Consider the following 16,899-nt stretch of genomic DNA (forward strand, 5'->3'; position numbering starts at 1 on the left):
TATACTTTTGAAGAGATTTAGGTCTCCAAATTTTTAGTTCGGTGTGAAGCCTTTCTACTCAAGTGATTACAGTTTCTAAAAAAAGAAAAAAAAAATCCTCTTTAGTTTATGTAATTTTGGCAAAAGTAATGAAAGAATTATTTTAAATAGGTAGTAGATGATGACTTCCCAGAGATGTACAAAACTGTTTCTCAAGAATCTCTTACACCGGGAAAACTGGAAATTAATTTTGAAGAATTATTAAAACAAAAAATGGAAGAAGAAAAGCGACGAACAGAGGAGGAAAGGAAGCATAAGCTAGAGATGGAAAAACAGGAATTTGAACAACTGAGACAAGAAATGGGAGAGGTGAGATTTTAAGAAATACCTATATTCTCCAAATACTTATTAATATAAGTATTTTACAAGTAGTATCTTACAATAACTTTTTAAGTATTATTGTTCACATAAAGGACACTCAGCATACTGGGGCGCCTGGGTGGCTCAGTGGGGTAAGCCTCTGCCTTTGGCTCAGGTCATGATCCCAGGGTCCTGGGATTGAGCCCCGCATCAGGCTCTCTGCTCAGCGGGGAGCCTGCTTTCCCTGCTCTCTCTATCTACTCTCTGCTTACTTGTCATCTCTCTCTCTGTGTCAAATAAATAAATAAAATCTTAAAAAAAAAAAAAGACACAGCATATTAAGCACTCGGTACAAGTTTTGGCGTAGTTATGAGCACTTTCTAGCTTGCTGTAACTCTGCTTCTTCTTTACTAGGTTAAAACATATATAATTGCATGTGACTTAGATATTACAATAGTATCTTAAATAAATATTTCTTCCTATATACTTCACAATTATGTGGTTACATTATGATGGAGAATTTTTCCTAAAGAGCTTAATATGCCCATTTATATTTATTCTCTTTGAAATAAAACTGATTAGTCAAATAAAATTACAAGAGTACCATGGATTCTAATAGAAACATCAGTTTGCAAGTCTTTGAATGGTTTTATTTTACTAAATTAGAAGATAGAACTCTCATAAATATCTTAATACGATTTCTCTAGTATTGAAGTGAAATACATAAATATATATATAGATTGTACAGACTATATATATAAATATATATATAGACTATACAGCATCAGCTTCATGGGTATACAACTTGTGCCCCCCAGGACCTTATGCTTAGACAGGCCGTGCATATGGTTTAATGTTCTAGGGTTGCCATCTTGATTTTTAATTTAAAAATTTAAAGTAAAATTTAAAAATTAAAATTTAATTAAAATTGCAATCACCTTATCTTTGAATTTGTGTGTTGTGAAAGCTGGTTGGACAATGGAGCATGTGCTAGACTTTGAGCCATGGCGCTCTCAAACCGCCTGCTGTCCCTTGCCTCTCTGTGGTGCATTCTCAACCTTTTTCCACCTCCTAATGCTGCTAGGCCCTGTCTAAACACTTCCTTCCCACAGCGGACACCCTCCATCTGGATGGCCACTTGTGTAGGCAGAAGAGAGGAGATAGAAAAAGGGGCCAGCATTCCACTGTCACCCTCGGCCTCTCTGATTTGTGGGGGGTCTCTTGGCAGCAACATGAACAGGGTCGGGGATCAGCACACAGCCGTGACTTGGGGTGAAACGAGTAGTGGTTGTCCCAGTCTCAAACTGGCAGTGGCGCAGCATGTTTAACAGGCGATTTGGTGGGGACCTCTCTAAGTCCTGATCTACGAACTGAATGGGATCGTATGCAGAGGTTGCAGTCTCTTAGAATGTGCCTCTTATGTAATGGGTTGGGGCAGTGGGCCTGTGGGGATATTTACTTCCTTGCCCCAGACTGTAAATACTATAGATAGGTAATAATAAGAGACTATAAATAAATAAATAAATAATAAGAGACTATAAATACTATAGATAGGTAATAATAAAATATCATGAATATGCTGTAGGAAAGTATTCCAAGGTCTAGCCTTTAAAATTCTTAAAAGAACGTAATAGCATTTATTTTATAAAGGATGCTGAAAATGTCTAGAAAAACTTCTAAATTAGATTTATATTTGTTCAATTATTAATTTTCACCAGAATGATTTGGGAACCGTGACAGGAGGTACATAACAAATTTGTTAGGTTTCTGGTATTATAGGAATTGTATGTTTTCACTCACATAGACTAAAAAAGTGAAGGTAGTATAAAGGAATGTTTTCTTTTTCCCCTTTGGCTGAACCAAGAAATTAAGCCTCATGTCATATCATCCACTGTGACCCCACCTCTGCACCTTCTTTCCCCTTCCCTGCTACCCTCTCCCCACACTTGGAATTCTAGGCCTTCTCCAGGAAAAGTATACCAGGAATAACTGCATTTTTTTTAACCACTTTATATAGTGAGATTTGGGTTTAATGTTAAGAAGAATACAAAGAACTAGTAATAAATTATGAAAAGCTAAAGGAGTTTCCAAAGGAAACCAGAATATAAAGTGTTTAAGATCAAATGGTTTAAAGAACTGGAACCCAATTTTGATGGACTCCTTTTCTGTCTTAGCAGAATATAAAACTGAGAGTAGAAGTGATAGGTATTGAATATAGGGATTTTCCCAGACAGTAGTGTAGAAAGGCTTCAGTCAGTTAATTTGAGTATTAAGAGTAATATTTAACTTAATAGATTACCATCAAAACAAAAATAGGAGGAGTTTTAGGATACTCTGGCTCTATATAGAGATAAAAAAAAAATTATGTCCAGCGGTTAAGTGACAAGGCAAAAGGCCAAATGGTATCAAAGTCATAACTAGAACTTGTATCTGACTCTTAGCCCACTGTTCTTACAATTATAGTTCTTCATCTTCCTCTAAACATGGATTTTCCTATGGTTCCTAGTAAAAGCTAATCTTGATATGCATATTTTAGTTTTAGGTTATCATGAAATATTAAATGAAGTTTTGAGCCATTATTCCATAATGAAGTATTTTAAAAAGATGTTATCTAAAGTCTTAAATTTGTAGCATTACTTTTAGGAACAGGTTGTTTTAAGCTTTATTTTTGGCTTCAAACAAGAAACGAACAAATTTTGGAAGGTTTATTGTACATACTAATTTTCTGGCATTTAGTATATAAAAATTTATTTTTTAGGGGGTGTCTGTGTGGCTCAGTGGGTTAAAACCTCTGCCTTCAGCTCAGGTTATGATGCCAGGGTGCTGGGATTGAGCCCTGCATCAGGCTCTCTGCCCAGCAGGGAGCCTGCTTCCCCCCTCTCTCTGTCTGCCTCTCTGCCTACTTGTGATCTCTCTCTCTCTGTCAAATAAATAAATAAAATCTTCTAAACATTTTTTTATTCTTTTTGAAGGAAGAGGAGGAACATGAAACCTTTGAATTGAGTAGAGAATATGAAGAATTAATCAAACTGAAAAGAAGTGGCTCTATTCAAGCCAAAAATCTAAAAAGCAAGTTTGAAAAGATTGGACAACTGTCTGAAAAAGAAATACAGAAAAAGATAGAAGAAGAACGAGCAAGAAGGAGAGCAATTGACCTCGAAATTAAAGAGCGAGAAGCAGAAAACTTTCATGAGGTATACTATATTTAAGAGTTACGGTATAGTAATTATGATGAGCTTAAAAGAAATGTAACATTGAAGTAAGTTTTGGCACTTAAAATTAAGCGTAAGTATATATAATAATCTGAGAACTAAATAGCAAAAGCACATTAAGATCTCAAGAGGCTTTTAAAGATTGCCTCGGTTTAGCATTGTTTCAAAATGGGTTTTATCAGAATTAAATAGCCTATATTGAACATCAAGTAGTTCACTCTGGAAAAAGGAGTTTAAAAATATTTGTGGCACAGTTGGTTAAGCGTCTGTCTTTGGCTCAGGTCATGATCACAGGGTGCTGGCATTGAGTCCTAAGATGGGCTGCTTGCTCAGTGGGGAGCCTCTTCTTTCTCCCTCTCCCTGTTACTCCCCTTGCTTGTACTGACAAGTATATAAAATCTTTAAAAAAATATATGTATGGCACAAGTTTTAGTTTGACTCCTTAGGCCAGTATACATACAGGTTAAAATAAACTCGAGAGATTATTCATACTTACTTTTTTATTTAAGGATAAGGCCGATAAATCTTAATGACCTGCTTAGTCATGCCAACAATTCAGTGGCAGAACCTAAATTAGAATTCAGAGGACATGAATTTGAAGTACCTCAAATGTTAAAAAGGCAATTACTAGATGACCCATAATGTTCCTTCCAGCCCAAGGTCTAGTTCCAGGATTATGAATATTGCTTTAAATAGGATCTGGAGAATTTTTTTCTGCCAGAATTGCCATTTTATAATACTTAACAGCATTTAACTTATGTTTTTCTAGCAATGAATTTTCATCAAATAATTCAACTAGTAAAGCAGGTGTGGGAAGTTGGGCAGTCCTTCAGAGGAGTCTGTGAGTTAGATAGAATCAAGAAATTATTGCAAATTCTTGGATCTGTAAGCAGTTCATTATTATTGAAGCAAACAGACTGTAGAGAACAGCAAAGGATAATGATGAAGATGATACAAGCACAAACAAGATGGCCATGCAAGTTCTTAGATGCCATGTTAAGGAACTTCGCTTTATTATTCATAGAAGAGATTTTTTTTTTTTTAAGATTTTATTTATTCACTTGACAGAGATCAAAAGTAGACAGAGGCAGGCAGAGAGGAGGAATCAGGCTCCCTGCTGAGCAGAGAGCCCCAATGCAGGGCTTGATTCCAGGACCCTGGGATCATGACCTGAGCCAAAAGCAGAGGCTTCAACCCACTGAGCCACACAGGTGCCCCCATTGAAGAGATTTTTAAAATATGAAGTGATACTGTCAAATAGGCATCTTTATACATAGATCATACTTAAGCAAAAGATGGTTTTAGATTAATGCATTAAAAAATTATTTTAATGCCTACTACGTTCCAGGGACTGTTTTGGACACTGGGACTACTACACTGGTAAATAAACCTACAATCTTTGCTCATGTTGTGTTTAGAATCTAACAGGGAGGATAGGAAACAAAATAGTAAGTAAAAAGTATGCAAAAGCTATGGAAATTAACATTGTAAGGTACTATTTTGTATAGGATGGTCAGAGGCGGCTTGATGAGGATTTGAAAAAGGGATTGAATGGAGAAAATAGTATAGAATGTAGGATATGAAACTGAAACGACTTGGGGATGGTGGTGTGAGAAGGTGAATAAAACTTAGAAGCATTCTAGATTACAGGGATGAGTGCCCCTTTATAATCTTTACATGAAGATTGTAAAAACTTATCTGGGGAATGGAAATTTTGCTCAAAGGCATGATTCATAGCATAATGGGTGGTAAAGTTAGAAAAGCAGTAGCTAGCTAATACTGGGTGTTTTTAATCTTGCAGGAATTATGATCTGGGAACAATGTTAACAGTTAGTTTCTGGACAGAGTAATGAAGGGCTTGTATTTTTAAAGAATCCTGGGTTCATGGAGAATGAACTAAAAGACAGGGATAAGGCATGAAGTTAGCATGCAGGGAGAAAAATGGACCCAACTTTTAACCAACCTGGGTAACAGACTGCTTATGGGTAGATAGTTGCTGAGAAGCCCAACATTACCTTAAGATTACCAGGGAATGATACTACAAAGAATTTAGAAGATCTAGAAGTCGATGAATAGTTTTGGATAAAGTTTGAACTATATTTGGATAAGGTAAAGGCATTCTGGAGCATAGGTACTGAGTTGAGGTGAGAGGCTGGAGCTATAGATTCTAACTATTATGGATAGCATTAAAATCTATCAAAATAGCGGGGTACACCTGGATGGCTCGGGTGGTTGAGCATCGGACACTTGGTTTAGGCTCAGGTCGTGATTTCAGGGTTTTGAGGTCTGCACTCATCTGGGAGTCTGCTTGATTTTCTCTTTACCCCTCCCCCCACTCCCTAAAATCAGTCTTTAAAAAAATAAATAGGTAGACAAAGCCATCTTCAAGGAGTTAATAGTTGGAAGGTGAATGATAAAACTGGAGAACACCAACATTTAATGGTTGGATGACCAAAAGATCGTCCATTTTTTGAGAGAAATATATCACGGAAGGTAAAGAAAAGTTCAGTCACCATGTACTTGCTCCCGTTTTTGTGTTAAAGGTAGTGAAACCTCACCAACAGTCATACCTACAGAATATTTAGGTACAATTAAAAATAGGGTAGGTGACGTATTGTTTTATTGCTATTACTGGCATAAAAAGTATGAGAATAGGACATGGCTAACCTGTAACCCGTGACTGTGAAGGATGCTGACATTCTTCATCTCTTTAGATTAAGGGTCACTGAGATATCCTTAAAGCATTGTTTGGGCATTGAGTGTAATCAAGTTCTGGAGGCTCCCTTCTCCCCATCTGGTATTATCTGGTTTCCTCTTTTAAAAATGTCCATTTCAATGTCTTCTGCTTCTATTCCAGACATCTTTCAAGGTCTACCTCATCCATATAACCTCCCCTAATCGAAGAATTTTTTTTTAAAGATTTTATTTATTTTACAGAGAGATCACAAGTAGGCAGAGAGGCAGGCAGAGAGAGGGAGAAGCAGGCTCCCCGCCAAGGAGAGAACCCGATGCGGGGCTCGATCCCAGAACCCTGGGATCATGACCTGGGCCGAAGGAAGAGGCTTAACCCACTGAGCCACCCAGGCGCCCCTAATCGAAGAATTCTATCCCAGATCCTTATAGCCCTTAATCTGTATAACTCATTTGGTATTTAAATCACTAATTGCCTTATGGTGTTTGATTTTCTAGTTTTCTAATAAGGCATACTCCAAAACTACCTCTTATGCTTGCTTTTGCAAAGTTCACTGCCCAACTGTTGCTTCCTTTGATATACTTATGGTAGAGTCAATACTCTAAGAATATACCTAGAGAACAAAGATCATTCCATTTAACATGACTCTCTGTAGATTCATTTCCCAGAAACATTTTTAACCTGGCTTTTCAAGGATTCAAGAAAGAGCAACACTTAGGAAATGAAAGACTATTCATAAACTTTCTCTCCGTTCATGAGGAACTAACTGAATTTATTTTCTAAAGGCAGGTCTGAAGTAGCTAAGTGAGTTAACAGTTATGAATCTGCACAAAATTTTTATCCTTAAATCCAGAAAGCAAGATAACTGGAAGGTCTCAGAACAGCAATTATCATACTTGCCAAAATATTATCTTGAAGATCTGATAAACAAAGGATAAAATTAACTATCATATGAACAGAAGTCCTTTTTAAACCTCAGAAAAGCCCATTGAGATAAACCTGCAGTGAACAAACTGGTATTTAACATCTTTTAGCCTTTTTCTTAATAAAAAACCATTGTAACATCATTCGTTAGCATTTAACTGTAGTCTGGCATTAGTTTATCAACAGGCATTAGGTTTATCATTTCAAACTGAAGTCACGAGTAGAATTTACCCATTAGGGCGCCTGGGTGGCTCAGTGGGTTAAGCTGCTGCCTTCGGCTCAGGTCATGATCTCAGGGTCCTGGGATCGAGTCCCGCATCAGGCTCTCTGCTCGGCAAGGAGCCTGCTTCCCTCTCTCTCTCTCTGCCTGCCTCTCCATCTACTTGTGATTTCTGTCAAATAAATAAATAAAATCTTAAAAAAAAAAAAAAAAACAATTTACCCATTAGGTGGTATCTGATGTTCTAGGATTTTCCAACATTAAAGAAAAATCTGATTCAAGAAAACAAAAACTTTCCAACTCCTCCTTTGTTATTCGTTGAAGTACAATACTTCAAACTGATGCAAAACATCCATACACCAAGATTTCTCTTATATAGACAATTATTTTCGAGCTTGTTTCACAATATCCTTCAGTTGGATGTGGTATCTTAAAGCACTTTCTTTAGTACTGTGAAATATAAATGGTGAGATTTCTGACAGATCCATAAAAGTCTAAGTAGATTAGAAACTATAGCTAAAGTACTTTAGAAACCCTGAATAACCCTACGCTACTAACACCTCCCTCAAAAGCCACTAGTGATCTCTTTATCACCAAATTGCTTTATAGATTCAACACTGTTTTAATAGTTGAATCTTAGATTACTCCCTTATCTCCATGGTTTATAGCTCTTACTCTAACCACCTACTTCAACTCAGTGATTTCTCCAACTTCTGGTCACTGCCTCTTTCAGTTATCTTCCCATTTATTCTACCTGCAAAACTCCTGTCTGCCATTTGACTATCAATAAATTTTGTTGTATGAAATTCATCTCAAGGACAATTATTAGCTAAGGGTGAGGAAGGAAATCATGAAGTAGGAAATAGCATTTTCTGTATTACATAAGAGTGTGAAGAGTGATGGACAATCTTGTGACAAGGGAGTATTTTAACAGTTAAAAAGTATAACATCCCCACCCCTTTCTGTTAGTACTATCAGCCAGCAAAAAGAGTTGGTTAAGCAAATAAAAACACTGGGACTCCAGTGATAATGTATAATCTTTGCACTGGGAGGAAAGGGTTGTCAGGAAACTTATTCAAATAAAACTTCATCTTTTCCAAATTAGGGGATAGTGAAAATCTTTACATCCAAGCATAGCACAAATATGTAAACCAAACATGGCTAATTATTGTGTTCCTGTAAATGACAACTTCATTAACTATTAATGTTTAGCTCTTGTTGGTTTCTAGAAAACAAGCAATTCTTATTCTTGGCCCCCTTTCATAAAGGAGGAAGATGTTGATGTCAAGCCTGCAAAAAAAAGTGAGGCCCCATTTACTCATAAAGTGAATATGAAAGCTAGATTTGAACAGATGGCTAAGGCAAGAGAAGAAGAAGAACAAAGAAGAATTGAAGAGCAAAAGTTATTACGGATGCAGTTTGAACAAAAGGAAATTGACGCAGCACTACAAAAGGTACCAGGCTTACATAATCTTTATTTTTCAAATATGCTCTTAGAATTTTGTGGGATTAAAAGTAATTTAATAGCTTTCAAGTCAATGGAATGTTTTGTAAAGTACACATTGGAGTAGGCATAGTTTCATGGTCTTTGGGAAGCAAAAACCCATTTACACATGAAATTCTATTACTAAAACATTACTGAAATGCTACTTTAAATGCCAACTTGAATGCACTTATTTTAATATAGAAAAGAGAAGACGAAGAGGAAGAAGACGGTGGTAGCATCATGAATGGTTCCACTATTGAGGATGAGGAGCAAACGAGATCAGGAGCTCCGTGGTTCAAGAAGCCTCTAAAAAACATCTCGGTTGTAGACAGTGAGCCAGTTAGGTTTACTGTTAAAGTAACAGGAGAACCCAAACCAGAAATTACATGGTGGTTTGAAGGAGAAATACTGCAGGATGGAGAAGACTACCAATATATTGAAAGAGGAGAAACTTACTGCCTTTATTTACCAGAAACTTTCCCAGAAGATGAAGGAGAATATATGTGTAAAGCAGTCAACAACAAAGGCTCTGCAGCTAGTACCTGTATTCTTACAATTGAAAGTAAGAATTAATCACTTAATCTAGAATTTTTATTCTATTTAATTATTTTTTTCCTTTAAAAAAAAAATCACTTTTCTTCTTCTCTTTTTTAGCGGACGACTACTAGCTCCCCTTCCCTCTCCCTGGAACTTTCTTTCTCCTCCTCCTCCCCCTTTCTTACTACATCATGTTTTCTGTGGCGGGGCCAAAATGGAAACCAGAAGTGCCACTATGTTGACTTTTTATTCCTTTTCATAATAGTCTTCAAAACACAAGCTCATCTAAAGAATACTTTCTTCCTTTCCAAATCATCACCAGATTCATCACCTTATTAAATGCAGAAGTTAATTTGTATCTAATGGGGCAAAGTGGAAATTTTATTCAATTATTCTAAGTTTACAGTAATAATATTTTAAAAATTATATTATTTTGCATGAAAGAATGTCTTTTATGAGCTATTTATACCTAAAGTTAGTCCGAAATAACAGAGACTTAATGTATTTGTAACCCATCAATTTGAGTTTTCCTTAATACATCATTCCCTTGCTGTAGTTTCAAAGTCTTTCTGAAGCAGATAAGGGGAAGGAGTACCATTCCTTTCAAGGGAAAGGGGGAGCATGGAGAACAAAACTAAGACTTTCAAGAAACAATTGTCAGAGAGAATTTAATGGAAACCACTACCTATATAGAGTTCTGAGTGTTGAGAACAAATATTAACATGTACTTTTCAAATGTGTGTAATACATATTCAAGCTTACAAAGCAAATTTATGTTGTGACCTTGCCTGACAAACTATATTTTAGTGAGAAAACTTTGTATCAGTAGTTTATGCAGGAGAAAACACTTTTAACATATGGACAGTTTCAAGATCTAAGAGGGAAAAAAAATGGCAGTCTTCAATTTTAAAATCTGTTCTTTGAGTTTGTAAATAATTAACTACCATGTTCTATTACCAAGTTGTTTTATATTTTAGTTTTCTGGAAGACAATTTTATTTTACAATGTAAACTCAATAAAGTAACTTCTGTATTAAAAAAGAGTCTTTCAATATTTTAGAAAAGAAACAAAACACTCCTTTATAATATTGATCAATGTACATTTATTTTTTTTATTGAGGAAACCATAATCAATACAAAATTACAGCAATCATGTGCCCTTTTACATACAATGTCATTAAAGCAAACTCTAAACCACAGTTTGTAAAGTATTCAATTTACCTCAAGTCCAAGCTGCATCTCCCTAAGACACTGTTCCCATCACAGTAGCCATTTTAAGCCAATCTTCTTTTTACACACGGGTAGTTTCTGTAGAGAACACTTTTCTCAGGACGAAAATGCATCGAGCATGCATAAGAAAAAATATATATATATGCGCAAATACATTTCAGAGTTTCTATAGGGCTATCATTGAAGAAAATAAAACCTTGGGATTTGCTTCTTAAAAGCACCAGTTTAAAAAATCCCTCAGAAATTTATACTGTGGCAAGAAAACTCAAGTGACTAAACAAAAAACAAGGTTATTTTCAGAGTCAAAATTATCTTTAGGTATTGTTAAAATACATTTTAAAATGAGGCAGAATTTTCAGAAAATAAAAAGACATCCTCATTGATCATTTCTACATCCTTATTCTAGACAACAGATGTCTGCAGGTAGAGCTGGTTCTCCTGGCAGAGTATTCAAACAAATGTTATCACTTCTGCATATATTCCTATTTCCCTCTTAAGGTACTCTGCTACTCCTACCCAAACCCACCCTTATGAATTAACTACCAAGGTGCTTGACTAAGGAAATATTTTATAATGTTTATAAACAACTAGTATTAAATCTCTAGTTTTAGTATTAAAACCATTTTCATTAATTAAAAGTAAAAGTATACTTTTCATTTCTGAAAGAAACATGAAACCATAAGAATTCTACATTTCACCACACTAAAATATCTTTTAAAAACGAAACACATTGTCAAGTTTTTAAGTGCTAAGTAAAATAAATCAGTTCAATTTCAATCTAAACATTGTTTCTACCACTCCTAACATCCATTGCATTCAAGTCAACTGGCTCACCTTTTCTGCTTTCCATTTATTTCATGGTTAAGATTAGCGCCATTTTAAAAAAATGCAGTATCAGTGAAGGCTTATGGTAATGAATAAAAAAACTATCGAGATAGAAACAATGCCCCCAAATCTATTAGCATTCATCTATATTTTATAAAAATGCAAACTACGACTAACCAAAACTTGACAGGCTCTTTAGTTTCAAAGAGCTCCTTTATATTACCATTCTTAACATACCTATCATCTATTAAAACAATACATACACACACATAAATGTGGTGCAGTAACTACATAACTTACAAAATTTAACAGTTCATGGAACATTTAAGATCAAGCGAATAGCACTTTAAAATGAAAAGTGATCAAAAGCAGGTACATTACACCCTATACCATATTATGTATGGGAATACATTTCATATTTTTCAATTATGATTTGCCAATTTTACCTTCTACATTGAGCCCTTCTATGGTCCATGCTCATCGGCTCACCAATGGCATACACTCAAAGGATTCCTCTTTATGGGTAACTATCTCAGGACCTGATTTTATGAGCTATGATTTGGTGCTTGCAGCATCTTCAGCACTGTGTGTGAAAATGAAGGCAGTATTTTTGAATATTTTTCTTTGTTGCAGAGATAAGCAGGAGTTTTTAAAAGGATCAGCACATTTTAGAAATTGAATAAACAAAACTGATATGATGCTGCTTTAAATACATTCATCTTAACTCAAAATATGTACCAGTTAAAATCATTTTAAGAACACAAACATTTTAAACTGGCAAAAATTAAAATAAATGCAGCGTCAGTTATTAAAATATTATAAATCAGAAAAATACTGGTTGCTATACAGATTATGAAAGGTTATTTGCTATACAGTTAACATTTCACTGATGCACATGCCTTAACAAAAACATACTGCCAGTATTCCTTATAAATTTTTCCTTTTTTCAGTGTATATAAAAATTATGAAAACTGAATTGCCTTAAAAAAAAAAAAAGTCATATAATAAAACTCTGACCCATAATGTCCTTACTGAATTATTATACTTCAAGAATAAGACAAAAAGAAAGACTCCATAGCTTTGGAGGGCAAAGAAAATGTCCTGTCAATCAGGAAAAGACTGTGAAGGCTGTTGAAGTTTCTAATCAAGTGATTTCCTAAATCTAGAAAACTATGTAATTGCTTTCTTAATTTTAACAATCCTTCTATAGTTGGGAAAAGATTACAAAAGGTTTGGATGTAGTTCAATTACAGCAGCAATCTACTCATCATTTTTTTTTTTCATTAAAACCAAAAAAACCCAAAAACAAAACCACAAAAAAACCCCAAAAACCATTACCCAGAAATGTAAACAGTTGTTTGAACAACTTACAGACTTTCCACTGAAATGGTAGCATAAATAACAAAATACATTTTGGGGAAGCAGTAGCAGATTGCTTTTGAATTACACAACCACAAAAACCTCACAGGGACAACATTAATGTACTGAAATATTTATTTATATATGTCCTTAGGTTGTGCTTACCTGTTGCTTTTTGCAGCAGAACCTAAGGTGGAAGGTCTGGGAAGGCACTGTGAAGTATAAATAATTGCACTGTTTGCAATTAATAAAGATTTTAAACCTTAAATGAATCAAAATCAACAGCCTCCAATTTGTGAGTTATGAAACTGAATCCAACTGAACTATTTCTTCAGTTTAATTAATAAATGCACCACTTTCCTAAAAGGTCATCTATAAAACAGTATCATGCAAAATACTGAAATTGTTCATGTCAATAACCCTACTCTTAAAGATAACACATAACTAACTCCTTTACTATTAAACTTGAAACTAGAACTACATATCCGTATCTAAATAAGGGCAAGGGAAGTCACTCCAGATTCTATGAAACAATCAAAAACATTTCAAAATATCTATAATGAACTGAACTACTATCTTCTACCCTGTAAGTAATCTCAACATTTATGTCCTTGTACATCTCTCTTAATATTCAGAACTGGTGCTCCCCACCAATGAAAGAATTAATATATACTTATGAAATGGTGTTAAACTGCTACATTGCTTAATATTTGCAAACTGAAAACCACTTCTGTCTGATACATTTCAAGTCTTTCATATTAATATAGAAGATATGCATACTGTACACTGAAAAACAATATTTTTAGGAGCACCAATGAGTAATACTATTCAATTTTAATGATCAGTTTTCTTTAGCTATAGCTAAAGCATATCAAAAATACTTACCCATTAAGCTCACTTAAAAAAAAAATACAGACCTATGTATTATTCTATGTTAAATTAAGAAGCAGTTATGGTTTTCCAAGATATCAGCACTGTATTCCAACATAATATTCACACAAAGTATGGCATTTACATTATGTGGAACATTGACAAAAAGATACTGTTGCAGTTCATCAATTTGTCATTCTGATGTACTTACAGTGCAATGCTCCTTGAAGGAACACAATCAAGGATGATACACAGCACAGTCCTCCTCACCCCTACAGAGCTAGTTCTATACTGGCTGGATCAAACCTGCACTTCAACAGACAATGGCAAGACAGACTGTATTTGCATGTAGTCTAATATATTAATATGCAAAGAGCCAACAAATATGCAAAGAGTAAACAATGGATTTCAACAAAATAGCAGAACTTCAGCATGAGTGTTATAGAGTAATAAAGTGATTTCAAGTACATAAAAAATCAAGTTGATTCAATGATTGGACTTGTGCATTTACAAAACAAAGCTTATCTATACTGCAAAAAGAAAAAAAAAAAAAGGAAAAAAGCTTGAACATTTCCATACCCCAATAATGTTTCAATGGCAGATGCACTGTAGCTATACTTTTTGCATACTATTCACTTTTCTATCCTAAATTTAAAAAGAAACACACTAATATTGTATACATTGAAAGTTTCTTTACATGAAAAAACTTCTCATTCGACTACTCATACTCACTATCCGAAAACTGTTTAAAATTAGTTATGCTGAAACAGTCTTGGAAATCAAGTAATTATTAAATTAAGAACAGAAAGGTTAACTGTTATAGCAGCAGTACAGATCTGAAACAGTGGTCATGTATAAAAGGAAATTTCACTGTTAATTCAATGGAAGTATGCCAAAAGATCATTGTACACACATGCAGGTTTTAATCAAACAGAAGGAAAAAAAAATGAAGATATCAGGATTACTTGTGCTGAAACAGCCAAATACAATAAATGGAAAAGATCCTCCAATCTACTACTATACTGCAAGGGGGAAAAAACATGCCAGTGTTTAAAAACTCAATTAATATTTCATGGGGAAAGCTTATATATTTGTGTATATGTATCTTAATTTATCATTGCTAAGAAATTATGAATCCTTTAAATACCCACATATCCAACTTACCGACACAGGAGGTTTCATATCATTTATTGTAAAGCACAAAACAGGCATTTTAAAAGTGAAAGTATACATTGAAAAAGTACATTTATATCACAAAGCATTGACCACATAATAGTTGCAAATACATTTGCTGGAATGTGTACATCTACACTAAATACTAAAAACAAACCAATTTTCATTTCTACACAGAAATATTAACCTCCTATCAGTAGTGATAGATATTTTGTACATTTTCAAAAAAAAAAAAAACACTATTTTAAACCAAAACAAATTAAGATCTTCATCAAGTCGTCTGCATCCATATATTTAACAAAGGTTTTTTTCCCCCACACAATGAAGCAAATACTGTATTGTCCACTTCTTATTATTGGCCCTGTGCAGAAGAGATACATAAGAAATACACAAAAAGTTAAAGAAAATCCTTTAAATGGAGCTAACTCAGGAGTGAATCCTTTAAGAAAGAAAAACTGGTTAATATAAATGGTGGTGGCTTCTTGCATGATTTGCAAATCCCTGGGGGAAAAAAATTTATTTTTAAAATCAAAGGCATTATAGAAATATTCAGCACTCAGATGCCAGAAAGCATTTATAAAAAACAAACAAAAACCCAAACAATACACCAAGGTACTTCATTTAGTTATGCTATGCCAGATAAAAATTAAAAAGGCAAACATAATCCCAGACATAACAGCAAACATGCAGAAAACATGATTGGATCAGAAATCAATACATTAGCAAGTTTAGTATACCTGAGGTGCTGGAGGATGCTGTGGCATTCCCTGGGGACTTGTCTGGGCATAGTAGGCTGCTTGTTGTCTATAGTACTCAGCCCAGGCTGCACTATAATCTGGCTGACCACCTGGTGGAGCACCAGTAGGAGCAGGAACCGCTTGACCTTTGAGAAAACAGAACAACTTTGTTGCTGTAACCACAATTAAAAGCCCAAAAGAATCTCATTTCTAATAAAAACAATACCTTGCTTCTTGTAATATTCCTCCCAAGCTTTTGAATAATCTTGTGTCTGCCCTTGTTGACCTAAAAAAAACCCCCTAAATTTTAATACAAAATTATATCCACTGTAAGTACAGGTTATAAAGACAAGCACAGAGGGTCAGAATTGCTCCTGTTTTATTTTATATATTCATTAGTGTCCTATTTTATTTTAAATAGTCATAAGAAAACGATTCTTGCAATTCAAAAAAAATCAGAATGCTGTTTCTTTTTGACTTATATTAATCATTAACTTTTAGTTCTAGAGTATCACTATCAATAAAAAACAAAATCAAAACTATCCACATAGTTTTAACTAGGAAAGGAGAAGATTTAAATATCTTGAGTCAATGCAAAATTTGAAAATTAATGTTCTAAAATGAGTTTGGAAAGTACTTCAAGTAAGTAATCTATGGTACCCTGGTACTGATGCTGGGCACAGAGATGCAAAAGACCTTTATTTTTTTGTCTTATTCATTTGGATGTTACACTATAGGTTTTAAATAAAATGTAAATCCTTGATGGAGAAAAAGAACATTTTTGAGAACAAAAAAACCCACCTAAAAGCTATTAAATATTTTATTTTTTTAAGATCTTGTCAAGATTTTTGTTTCCTGATTAGTTACCTATAAACTGTATGTACCAAGACTAATCTTCAAGATACCTTTTAATAAGATGTTAAGAGTTGCAATACAATGTATTCAAATCACAACAAAATTATATTAAAAGTAACCTGACAAAGAACATTAAGAACAATTCCTGAAGAGGCTCAAAGCAACAAGACCAATGAAACATAAACCCCACAGCTTTCATGAGCAGCTTTTTCTAGGTAGTGTAATTTCTGAATTTACAGACTAAAGAGACTTAACAATATTCACAAAACTGAAATTGGCTCTGGATTAAAAAAAAACTTAAAATAATCAGACACACAGCAACAAAAGACCCTTTCCTAACAATCAAGGAAATTTAAATATGGTGTGTACTTTGATGATATTATTGAAATAATTTCAGTCTGCAACTTACTTTGTAAAGGCTTAGGCACAATAAATACGTAT

General features: G+C 34.3%; 2 protein-coding genes across 46 annotated transcripts in view; one reads left to right on the forward strand and one right to left on the reverse strand.

Annotated features, from left to right (window-relative positions):
- The window catches only part of NEXN (nexilin F-actin binding protein), a 57,359-nt gene extending 42,238 nt beyond the window's left edge, over nucleotides 1-15,121 (forward strand). For all 5 annotated transcript variants that reach the window (XM_082686625.1, XM_082686627.1, XM_082686626.1 and 2 more), the window contains 5 exons: nucleotides 151-348; nucleotides 3,312-3,533; nucleotides 8,656-8,841; nucleotides 9,075-9,435; nucleotides 9,528-15,121. In XM_082686625.1, the coding sequence (XP_082542751.1) occupies nucleotides 151-348; nucleotides 3,312-3,533; nucleotides 8,656-8,841; nucleotides 9,075-9,435; nucleotides 9,528-9,541 (981 nt within the window). In that variant the 3' untranslated portion in view covers nucleotides 9,542-15,121. The remainder of the gene's footprint in view (nucleotides 1-150; nucleotides 349-3,311; nucleotides 3,534-8,655; nucleotides 8,842-9,074; nucleotides 9,436-9,527) is intronic.
- The window catches only part of FUBP1 (far upstream element binding protein 1), a 34,220-nt gene continuing 27,809 nt past the window's right edge, over nucleotides 10,489-16,899 (reverse strand). For 8 of the 41 annotated variants that reach the window (XM_082686643.1, XM_082686639.1, XM_082686662.1 and 5 more), the window contains 3 exons: nucleotides 15,830-15,889; nucleotides 15,604-15,749; nucleotides 10,489-14,004 (listed from right to left, as the gene is read on the reverse strand). In XM_082686643.1, the coding sequence (XP_082542769.1) occupies nucleotides 13,966-14,004; nucleotides 15,604-15,749; nucleotides 15,830-15,889 (245 nt within the window). In that variant the 3' untranslated portion in view covers nucleotides 10,489-13,965. Of the gene's footprint in view, nucleotides 15,228-15,603; nucleotides 15,750-15,829; nucleotides 15,890-16,899 lie in introns of all 41 variants that reach the window. The other 33 variants (XM_082686654.1, XM_082686652.1, XM_082686640.1 and 30 more) reach the window with 14 other exon arrangements.

This window comes from Mustela nivalis (genome assembly GCF_964662115.1).
Source record: "Mustela nivalis genome assembly, chromosome: 10".
Classification (NCBI taxonomy): Eukaryota; Metazoa; Chordata; class Mammalia; order Carnivora; family Mustelidae; genus Mustela; species Mustela nivalis.